The 12,500-nt window shown below is 37.4% G+C and overlaps 1 protein-coding gene across 2 annotated transcripts in view; it reads right to left on the bottom strand.

Moving 5' to 3' along the window:
• Nucleotides 1–669: 669 nt before the first annotated feature.
• The window catches only part of LOC137642632 (histidine protein methyltransferase 1 homolog), a 232,482-nt gene continuing 220,651 nt past the window's right edge, over nucleotides 670–12,500 (bottom strand). For both annotated transcript variants that reach the window (XM_068375372.1, XM_068375371.1), the window contains exons 8-9: nucleotides 8,105–8,220; nucleotides 670–730 (exon numbers count right to left, since the gene is read on the bottom strand). In XM_068375372.1, the coding sequence (XP_068231473.1) occupies nucleotides 687–730; nucleotides 8,105–8,220 (160 nt within the window). In that variant the 3' untranslated portion in view covers nucleotides 670–686. The remainder of the gene's footprint in view (nucleotides 731–8,104; nucleotides 8,221–12,500) is intronic.

Raw genomic sequence — 12,500 nt, forward strand, 5'->3', positions numbered from 1 at the left:
CATTTGACCAAATAGTAATAGTTGAATAAACCCTTTCCTACCTCTTGCCTTTTATATTTATTTATTTTCATTCTTTTCATATAATACAGACTGGTATTATACCATGCTTCAGTCAGAAAACACTATTGCTAGCTTGTCTGTAATCTTCTCAGTCAATCAGATTTTCAAAGGAAGCAGGACTTAACACACTACCAACTCTGACTTCACATCTTAGCATTGCTTAAAAGTAGGATTAAATTGAGTGCAATACCTTACTATCTGGAAAATTTAATTTCAATTCGAGAACTGCTTTCTATTCTAGTTTCTATGTGAGGCAGTTTATTGTATAAACAATTTTTAAAACAAATTTCATGTAACGCAAATAAAATCTTTGGTTACTTCTCAATTTAATACTAAGGCTTCATAATAAATACTATACTGTAGTAATTGGCTCTTGGCCAATTTAAACCAATTCTCAATTTCTGAAGGGAGCAGAATCTTTTTGGATAATCAGTATCCAGTCGCCTGCTTTGACATCAAATGTAAAGCTATGCAAGGAGGTGGTTTGTATTAGCAATTTCTAACTAATTTTGTACGTGGAAAATGAATGTTCCCATAATTATATATGATCAATACTCTTCAATGGACATAATCAATGAGAAAAAATCAAGGTTTAATCAAAATACATAATTCAAGGACACTTGATTTTATTTTTCTTTCATTGTCAATTCTACGATTTCCCTCCTGACACCTGAAAAATAAACAAGAATAATTTTCATCTAGTGAATAGTCTCCGAAATATGTTAGTAACACCCTATTAACGTGTCACTCAGAAAATTGGCGTGATATGTATTTCATATTTTAATGAATCTTAAATATGGTATGAAAGCATCAGTTCATTACTACTGAAAAACATGACCTTTATTATTTCATTTTCCTTTATATGATATTGTCAACTGTAATTCACTGTGTACTGATCTACTAAACACTTAAAATATTTCTGTGAGATTAAAACAGCACTAAATTATTCTCTTAACATGAATATGATATTAAAAGACTGCAATATGGTCCCACTGATGTAACATCATTTACAATAAACTTTTTAATGAGAAAAAAAGGAGCTGGTGCGATTAGTCTATAAAAATATTCTTTAAGAAAGGATGAAGTATCATACTTTCCTGGGTTTTATTTTCCCTTTCTACTTAAGCTCAACCTGCAGGATTGAGAAGCAAGCAGTAATTTCTATAATGAATCTTACAGATACAACACAATTGTAATAGAAATACATAAACTAAAATTGCAGTTGTCAAGAATGTTGGAATTAATGGCCATAAAACCAGTGTTTAGTATAAGATGTACCAAAATTTCCAGAAACTCCACAAAAGAAAAAGATTCCTTTACCCCTACAAGAGTATGCATCTAGTAACTCGGGATCTCTTTAGGAAAAACTCGTAATATTCTATGTGATAGGTCTTCCAAACACCTAGCAATATTGCTCCTCAATTTCTACGAAGACATTGTTCATTTAAACCATGGTAATTATTAGTTCATCTATCTATATCTTTATTTATCACTTGCATGATTTGCTTGAGCTACACCTCTCCTCTCCTTCTGCTTTCCAATTTTACTGATCACTCTTCAATGAGAGTGATGTCACACAGGTAGATTTCCAGGTCAGATAAACAAGAAACATAATTTCAAGATGTCAAAAAAGCCATTAGTTCTGTAGCTACTTCCCCCTCGACAAAGAATTAAAGGCATTTCAGACACATGATTAAGGGACAGCAATTTATGGTGCAAACGGACCATCAGCCCTTCATTCATGACTTCACAAAAAATGCAGATTACTGGCCAGTGTGCACTAACTGCTGCACTTATTGGCAATCGCCAAGTACTCCTGCACCATCAGGTATCAGAAGGGCTCTTCCACCATTAACAGTCCAAATCAGGATATCATATCAAGAGATAGAAGGAAACCAGAAGGATGAAGAATACCGACAGTGCTCCAGATACAATATCCCGTCCTCTTGTGGAGGGATTTCGTAACAGATGACGGAGAGACACTCATTTTTTGCTAGAGAAGTACTGTACCACACGTCCTTTCCCGTATCTTCTATTGGTTTTGAGGAGGAGGGCCATTCTACCATTCGCATCCTAACTAAGTGTTACATATGGAGAGTAATGAAGAAAGGCATCAAGAAATAGGCTCACAAACGCCTTCCCTGTTAGACATCAAAGATCACAAGGCACACAGATTTCAGGATAGGAGAATTTAAAACAACCGATTGCCACCTCGGTCATATTCACATCTACATTGTAGGGCCCCTAACTCCCCTCTGAGGGATATAAAACCTCTTCCCCAATACAAAATTGCCCAAGGCAACACCTGTCAGACAGCAGAGGGTAGAAAGCGGTGTAAAAGCCCCAAACAATTGGTCAGCAAACCCAAAATTTCCTAATACATAATCCGTGATAGGGTAGCTAATTTCATGTCAGCCCTATGGAACATCTTTCGTCACAAACCTCGGGACAAAATTAAACCATAAAACAGTGTAAAAACCTAAAAACAGTTCTCACCGCCAAATGTCAGAATGTCAGGTAGAAAAAACATTTGTCATGGAGACTATTAGGACTGAGAACAGCCCCAAACCCAGCCCTCAAAACTTACCGGCAGAGACACTCAAGAGACAATCATTAGCAATACTCACAGATGTATTTTAGGATCCAATTGAAGTCACCATGCCATCTATCATGGGTACATCCAATAATATTGAAGGAATATATTATTAAAACAGACAAACGTATTTATTCCCAGAGTGTGAGCAACAAGACGAGATTCGACTACTGTAGTGTTTGGTCAAAGATGTCATCATCTCACTATCGTCAGCATTTTGGAAACAAACCAAGCCTCGAGGAAGAGTGCTTGCAGCAATAAAGATATTGCCTTGTTTGGACCAAGATGTCATTACCTTAATCAGTGGATTCAGCCTTTTTTGAAAAAATGAGCCTTGAGGGACATCTCTGTCTATGAAAAATGTCATCACAGGTCGAAACGTGGCTTAACACAAGGTCAGGATTGCATCATATATTTAATCTAGAATCTTCTATGGTGTAATTGAAGTAGGGGTTTTTGAGGAAACCAATCAGGACACAGAATTATAAAAAACACTCTATATAGAAATGTCTATTGTTCGTTGTAATAAGCTACGCCCATACATGGGTCAATAAACTTCAAGAAGAGACTTTCCAGAGGAGATAAGGATGGATCATAACACTCTCCAATGTTCATAAAGCATTAGAAGAAATTATTCCAGCAAGAAAACAGACACCTCAGCCGAGAAATCCTATATCGCCATAGAACCAGAACGTACCAAATATGCCTATACAGTGGAACCTCTACATACGAATTTAATCCGTTCCAGAACCAACTTCGGATGTAGAAATTGATCGGATGTCGAAACGAATTTTCCCATAAGAATACATTGAAATAGGATTAATCCGTGGTTGAGCCCAAAAACCTACGATAACTTCTTAATAAACTACTACACATAATTTTCCCATGAGAATAATGAACACTAAATTAGATAATAGACATGTAAATAAGAAGAATAGACATGTAAATAAGAGGAATTAGCAAAAAATGATAAATAAGAAACGGGTTTTTAGCGTCACTTTACCTTAGAAACTCCAGCGCAGGTGTTGTTCGTCTTCGCTACGCAGAGAGGAGAGAGGAGACGGACGGACGGCGAGGAGGTAGAGAGGTTAACTACGATAAACGTAACACTACCGTAACTTATTCTAACTTACACTAAGTGAACTTTAACATAACTTAGCTTATTTTTTTTTTATTTTTATATTTTATATTTTTTTTTACATTTTCTTTTTTTCTTTTTGATGATTACGTAATTTTAATCACTATCACTTACATTTAAAATTGACTGAATTTCTTTTGCTTCACTCTTTTCCGTTTTCTGTGTTTCACTTTCTTCCTCTTCACTCTTTGCCGTTTTCTTCGGTTCACTTACATCCTCTTCATCGCGAGTTCGCTTCGCAGTTTTTTTAAAGAAAGCATAGATAGATAATTGCTTCGTACGGCTTTTCAGAATGTTTCGAAAGTGCGTTAGGCAAACATCATGGAATTGAGAAACTACACGACAAACCTGCAATTTCTTTGGATGGTATTTGTCGATGAAGTCGACCACGTCTTGATATTTTCCTAACACCTCTTTTATTTGCGCTGAACCTAACACATGTTCTACCTCCTCGCTCTCTTCCTCGTCATCACTCGTGCTCCGACATAGCATGGAGTTCCTTGAGCTCATCCGTCGTCAGTTCGTCGTGATGTTCGGCGACGAGTTCCGTAACGTCATGTGCGTCGACCTCCAGACCCATGGACTTGCCAAGGGAGACGATTTCCTCTACGGCTTCCGCTGCACCGACCACGGGATCAGGTTCGGGGTTAAAACCCTCGAAATCTCGGGGAGAAACTGCATCAGGCCACAGCTTCTTCCATGCAGAATTGAGGGTCCGTCGAGTTAATCCCACCCAAGCCTGATCAATGATCTTTAAGCAGTGCACGATATTGAAGTGGCCCCTCCAAAATTCACGCAAAGTTAAGTTGGTGCTTTGCGTGACATTAAAGCACTGCTTGAATAAGTGCTTGGTGTACAGCTTCTTAAAATTAGAGATGACTTGCTGGTCCATGGGCTGGAGGATAGAGGTGGTATTTGGTGGAAGATACAGCACCTTTATGAACTTGAATTCATCGAAGATATCATCTTCAAGTCCGGGGGGGTGAGCGGGTGCATTGTCAAGGCATAGCAGGCACTTTAAAGGCAATTTCTGCTCATGAAGATACTTCTTCACAGAAGGACCGAAAACTTGGTTTACCCATTGCACAAAGAATTGCCTAGTGACCCAGGCCTTCGAGTTGGATCGCCAGAAAACATGAAGCTGATCCTTATCGACGTTGTGTGCTTTAAAGGCCCTAGGGTTCTCTGAATGGTAAACAAGCAAGGGCTTAACTTTAAAGTCCCCGCTAGCGTTGGCACATAGAGCAAGAGTCAACCGATCCTTCATTGGCTTATGCCCAGGCAATTTCTTCTCTTCAGCAGTGATGTAGGTTCGACTCGGCATCTTCTTCCAAAACAGCCCGGTTTCATCACAATTGAACACCTGCTGCTCTACGTAGCCTTCTTCCTTTACGATATTTTCGAATTTCTTAACAAAGTCAGTTGCAGCCTTTGTGTCCGCACTAGCAGCCTCTCCGTGGCGAACAACTGAATGAATCCCGGACCGTTTCTTAAATTTCTCGAACCAGCCACGAGATGCCTTGAAATCATCTAAGGAAGGCTCGGTTGAACTCTCCCCAGCATCACCCACAGAGCTCTCCTCCTTCAAGTCCGTAAAGATGGCGTGCGCCTTCTCGCAGATGACTGTTTCGGTGATGGTGTCGCCAACGATCTCTCTATCCTTAATCCACACTAGTAGAAGTCGTTCCATCTCTTCTATGATAGGGGTACGGCGTTTGGAAATTATAGTGATCCCCTTAGAAGGTTTCACTGCTTTAATAGCTTCCTTCTGTTTAAGGATTGTCGAGATCGTCGACATATTACGGCCATACTGTTTAGCAAGTTCACTCACGCGGATGCCACGCTCATGTTTTTCAATAATTTCCTGCTTAATTTCTATAGAAAGCATTTCCTTCTTCCTTTTCTCACCACTACCACTACCACTGGCAAAACTAAGCCTTTTTGGACCCATGATTTACGTAAATTATCGTTAATGGATGCACGTAAAAAATCACTATTAATTCACAGTTAATATCACAACGCAAAGAGCACAACCACACGAAGCCGGCGAGAACAGAGGACTGACCCAAGCCGCGCTAATTGAGCGTCCCTCCGAGGTCGATGTGCTGCCTTCTATCGGCGGAAATAAAAAACACTTCAGGCGCTATGAGCACCGACTACGCGTACGAGTATTGTTTACTTCGGGTGTCGAAAAAAACATTCGGGTGTAGAGTCGGAACGTGTTCGAATTGTACTTCGCGTGTCGAAAAATTCGGATACAACCGGTACGACGAAAATTGCTACTTCGTGTGTCGAAATAAAATTCGGGTGTAGAGTCAAAAATTTGCTCGAATTTTACTTCGGATGTTGGAAAATTCGGATGTAGATACGATCGTGTGTAGAGGTTCCACTGTAATATCAGAATAGATTCACACCAACTTTCCGTTACCCCGCATACTCGGGACCTAATCGCATACTACAGCGAAAGCAGAAGTGCAATGAAATATCACTGAAAGGCAGAACTACCTGGGTATCGGTAGACAGGCTTAAACCAGCATTCATCTCGAAGGACACTTCAGTCACTCGAGTCTATTCTTTGTGGGGTGGGGAGGTATTGTAAGAACCTTTACCCAGTGTCTGACACAGATAATCTGGTCACGAAAAAACAAACCTCTCATGGATGGCATGAAAAGACTCACACAAGATCACGTTGAAGACATTTTTGTTTATTCCCGGAAAAACTGTACCTTATCTTTAAAACGGAAACAAATATCTAATAACAAATTTTGCAAATTCATTTTAACACTAAATAAATATATTTCAAGCATTTACCAGGTCAGCAGAAACACATCTGGACTGTAATCCTGTACATTTTTAGATATAAATATTTCCTGCTACCTTTCTTCTCATAAGTAGTGAATTTATGACACATTTCTGTGTATATAAAACAGTTAGTGCCAGCCAGCATTGCGGTCCAAACCCTGACTAACAAAGTAGAACAGTATAGAAACTCAGATCACATATCCTCTCCTGTTTCTGAACCGAAAATGCTTGTATAATGCATATGTGCAATAATTAGTAATGTACCATATTGTTTAAGTGTTTATTTCAAGATACTCAGGTAAGTTATTTTTCAGCACCATTATTTGAACAAGAATGGTGATTGGATGGTGGGATGACCATCTTCACTTGTCTTAGGGAGTTTGTTGGAGGTAAGAGTCCCACACCATTCTTCGCCAATGTATTCAAGGCAGGGTGTGGAGCTACTATGGATTATCTTCACCTGTCAGAGATTTGGACAAAACGGGAATCTTCCTGTACATACACTGCTTGGAACTTATAGCTGTATACACTGGTGATGGGGAAGTGTGTAGTAATTATTATGGACAACATGACGCCACTGGCTATTTATTTGGCAAGAATGTATGTAATGTCTCAAATGTTTACCAAGGAGGCAAATATTAAATGTGATAAAATTAAAAATAACATTCAATGTCTTGTCTCAAATCAGAAAATTTTGTTAGTTATCTACGAATCATTTTGTACTCATATTTGTCAATATTTCAAGTGCACCTTATTTCTATGGAATAATTAAAGACTGAGGTGAAGGTCTGGATTTAAAATTACAATAATGTGTTTATCTAGTATAGATAAGCATACTCTTGGGTGCTCATATATGCTTTGTTAAATTATCATCCATCTCAGTTCAGCCTTGCCAATCCCTCAGTTACTGTAGCTCATCAACACGTCCATCATCTGTATTAAGGTGTACATCCCCTTATACAGTACAGCACATTTTTTTTTTTTACTAATGTTTACAATATATATATATATATATATATATATATATATATATATATATATATATATATATATATATAATAACAATAATAATAATGATATGTTGAAGCCCTCTATATATTTTTGGACAGTGTAATGATAAATCATACAGTAGTATACCATACCACATAAATATCAATACTATAGTGAGTGACCCACAATATTTTTGGGATAGTGTAATGTGAAATGCTAATATATTATAACAATATATTTAGATACAGTAATCAAATGCTAGTAGAAGTTTTAAAATAACAAGAAGGGGGAGGAAGGATTATAAAGGTCAGGGACAGAAAGAGATACATTTTTGGTCCTAAAATTTTACCACAATTTTGTGATGTGCCTTCTATATCCTTGTATTTTATATGCTGCAAAAGTTATATAGAATATGGTGATACTTCATAGTTAACGTTTCAGTTTGAATGCTATATCAATACATGTGAGGAAATTTAAGCAGAGTAAAATAGGAATTTTACGGGAAAATTAAAACTTCTTACCCTCTTCGTGTGTAAAAACTGTCTTGATGTTTAGGTCTCCTTTTTTCTTGACCAAGTCACAAAACTGTAGAATACCTCCTCCAACTCCAAAATAATAAGTTTTAGCTGCTAATAATCTGAATGAACATTAAGTAAAACTTCATCAGTAAAAGTCCGGAAGCACACACATTAAGTTAGAATCTGCAGAACTAAAAATATATTTGATTTTAACATCTGCAATGCAAAAGAGAACCGACTGAATGTGGTTTCAATACAATTGATGTCAACCTTATATTTAGAAATATTCAGCGTTAACGTGCGTTCACTTAATAGCTATCATATTCATCATCATCTCCACGCCTATTAACACTAAGGGCCTCGGTTGAATTTTGCCAATAGTCTCTATCTTGAATTTTCAATTCAATACTTCGCCATTCATCATCTACTTCACGCTTCAAAGTCCTCAGCCAAGTAGGTCTGGGATCTCCAACTCTTCTAGTGCCTTGTGGTGAATTAACCTCTCTTGGGGAGTGCGAAAACCATGCCCAAACCATCTCCATGTACCCCTCGCCATGATCTCATCCACATATTGCACTCGAGTAATCTCTTATAGTTCCATTTCTAATCCTGTCCTGCCATCTAACTCTCAATATTGTTCTGAGGGCTTTGCTCTCAAATATACTAAATCTGTTGGAGATTGTTTTATTGTCATATGATTAATGTCCATACAGTAACACCGATCTCAGACTAATATATAGTCTGATTTTATATCTAATTTTAGGTGATCTGATATCCAAATTTTACTTAACCTAGCCATGGTCTGATTTGATTTTTTTTAATTTTTCACTAAACTCTAATTCTAAAGACTTTATAATAGAGATCATAAATACTAAATACTTGAATAATTCCACCTCATTAATCTTTTATTCTTCCAATAAAATTTCCTCTTCCATTGCACACTCCGTTCTCATCATCTCTGTCTCCCTTCTATCTATCTTGAGCCCAGCCTCGTGTGATATATCATGCATTCTGGAAAGCAAGCATTGCAAGTTCAATGGTGTTCTGTTAACAAGGACAGCGATATCAGCATTCTGTAGGTCTGCTAATTTCCTATTATAAAACAGTCCAATCCTTCTCCATCACACAAAACTGTTCTACGCATTACAAAATCCATGAGGAGGATAAACAACATAGGTGAGAACACATTCCCTTGGTACTCCACTGCTCCCTGGAAATTCATTTAATAGGACTCCACTAACATTTGCACTTGTTATACTCATGAACAGACTTAATCACACAGAGGAACTGCCATTTTCACCAACACTCCTAACGCCCATTCATCAGGTTTTACCTATTCATGCCACATTCTACATAATAATCTTGTAAGTATTTTGGAGGTCACTTTCTTCCCTTCCCAGCCAATATCATCTCAGCAGTTGGTCCATTGTATCCAGGTGCTTTCTATCGCCTGGGTTTTTTAATGATAGCTTTGACTTCAAACACACTGAATTCATTCATGGGCACATCAAGATTTTCATAATATCTAGGTATATCAATCAAATTATTTATTTTGTATCTCCTATTCACGACTTCCCTAAAGTGTTCTATCTAACGTAGTCTTTCTTCATCTTCTGTTGTTATAACAGACCCATCTCTTTTTTTAATGGATATATGCATCTTCTTCTTTGTCCCTGTAGAGACTTTATCAATAATTCTATGAGCAATTCTTACACCATAGCAACTTCCTGCATTTATAGCTTTGTCAGCCTCATCCGCTTTCCTAACTAAATATTCTCTCCAGTCATTCCTGGCTTTTCTTTTGACTTCACTATCAATAATGGAATACTTAGCATACAGTACTCTACCTTGTAATTTTCATTATTTCCAAGAAAAATTTCAACAATCTATTTCTGCCTTTGTCTCCTTTTTATAGTACTTCATGTACCATATCCATTGCTTTCTCCTTGTAACAGCATGTCTCAAAGCTTCACTATCAACTGAGTGATATATGTTCTTAATATTCCCACAATTCTTCATTAATTGCCTTACTCTTCATCTCTTAAAGTCTCTAAGACTGTAAATTGATTTCCACATTCAACTGCAAATGTTTCTCAGGCTCATCTTCTAGAAGCTTAGTAGTATCAAAACCTAGGTATTCTATCTACATTTCTGTTGGGTGCTTTCAGTTTTAATTTCAGTGTAGCAATGAGGAGCTGGTGATCACTACCAATACCTGCACCTCTATAGCGTCTTATATTTCTCAGTCCTCCTCCCCTCTTTATTAATGGCAATGTGATCTATTTGGTTACTTTAATAGCCACATGGTAAATTCCATGTATATATGAGGATGTCCTTGTGCTGGAAAAGATTACCTCCTATGATAAGATTGTTTGTTGAACAGACACTTCTAAAATGCACTCCATTTTCATTTGCAACCTTGCCAAGACCATCAACACCCATCACATTTTATATACAGTACCTTGACTATTCCTCTCAATTTTAGCATTGAAGTCACCAATCACAATTTTCATATCTCTCTGGGATCTCACCTATTGCACTCAGCAGTTCTTCATAGTATTCATTCCTTTCTTCATGGGAATCATTTGTTGGCACATAACAAATTATAATACTCATATTGTACTGCTTTGATTTAAACTTTGCAAGTAACACTCTACTATTTACACCTCTCCACTCAGTTAAAGCCTTCTCTGCTCTTGGTGCCATCATCATTCCTATCCCTTCTCTTCCAACTCCATCTGTTCTTCTTGAATAGATATATATATATTGCCTTGGTCTAAGATTTCCTCACTAATCCCCTTACAATGCGTTTCACTTAGGGCCAAGATATCCAAATTATATCTCATAAATTAACTCTCCACTCACTGTAACTTCCTAATCTGATTCATGTTTCTAACATTCCAATTACTAATTTTAAATTTTTATTTAGTATTTATAAACTGGGAGAATATTTTGTAGAATGTGGCATGAAGAGGCAAAGCCTCATGAATGGGAGCTAGGAGTGTTGCTGAAAATTGCAAAAAAAAAGATCTGACTGATTGCAATAATTACAGAGGCATCACACTTACTTAAGTTGTCATGAAAATATATTGGAGGCTTATTCTAAAGAGACTTAGAGAAATATTGATTAAAAGCTGAAAGATGAACAGGCAGGAATTAGAAAAAATAGAAGTTGTGCTGACCAAATACGCATTTTAGGAAATGTTGTACAGCAATATGTAGAATATAGAAATCCATTTTTGACATTTGTGGACTATGAAAAAGCCTTTGATAGTGTGCACCGGCCAATTTTCTGGAGAGTCCTGCGTTATTATGCAGTTCCTCTTAAATATGCAAAATCTATTCATTCTATTCATGAGCATAGTAAGTGCAAAGTTGATGTTAGTGGAGTCCTATCAAATGAATTTCCAGTGAACTGTGAAGTACTCCAAGGGAATGTGTTGTCACCTATGTTGTTTATCCTCCTCATGGATTTTGTAATACACAGAACAGCTGGGGGTGGGCGAGAGGGATTGGACTGGATTGGTAATAGGAAACTAGCTGACTAGAGTATGCTGATGATGCTACCCTTATTAGAAGAACACCACAGGATTTGTAATGCTTACTTACCAGAATGCATGAAATATCATAGGAGGTTGGGCTAAATTGGAGAAAGACAGATATGATGAGAACGGAATATGCAATGGAAGATGAAATATCACTGGAAGGAGAACGGATTAATGAGTAGAATCATTTAAATACTTAGGAACTATGATCTCTAATACAGGGTCTTTAGAATTGGAATTTAATGAAAGATTGAAAAAACAAATCAGACAATGGCTAGGTTAAGTAAAATTTGGAAATCAAATCGCTTGAAATACATATGAAAATCGGGCTATATATCACTTTAGTGAGATCATAGTTACTGTATGGACATGAGTCATGGTATGACAATGAAAGAATATCCAACAGATTTTGTAGATGTGGTAACAAAACCCTCGGAAGAATCTTGGGAGTAAAACGGCAGGACAGGATTAGAAATGAAACTATAAGAGAAATTACTCGAGTGCCATATGTGGATGAGATCAAGGTGGGGGTAGATGGAGATGGTTTTGTCATGCTCTTCACACTCCCCAAGAGATTAGTTCACCAAACCTTTAATTGGGCTCCAGAAGGCACTACAAGACATAGGCCTACAAGGCTGAGGACTATGAAGTGTAAAGTAGGAGGAGATGATGAGCGGAGAAGTATTGATTTAAAAGCTCAAGATAGAGACAACTGTTGAAATCTAACCGAGGCCCTTTGCGTCAATAGTTGTAGGAGTAGATGATGATGATGATGAGAGACCAATCTGATTGACATTGTGATACATTAATTCTCTCTCTCTCTCTCTCTCTCTCTCTCTCTCTCTCTCTCTCTC

Source organism: Palaemon carinicauda, chromosome 6, assembly GCF_036898095.1.
Source record: "Palaemon carinicauda isolate YSFRI2023 chromosome 6, ASM3689809v2, whole genome shotgun sequence".
Lineage (NCBI taxonomy): Eukaryota > Metazoa > Arthropoda > Malacostraca > Decapoda > Palaemonidae > Palaemon > Palaemon carinicauda.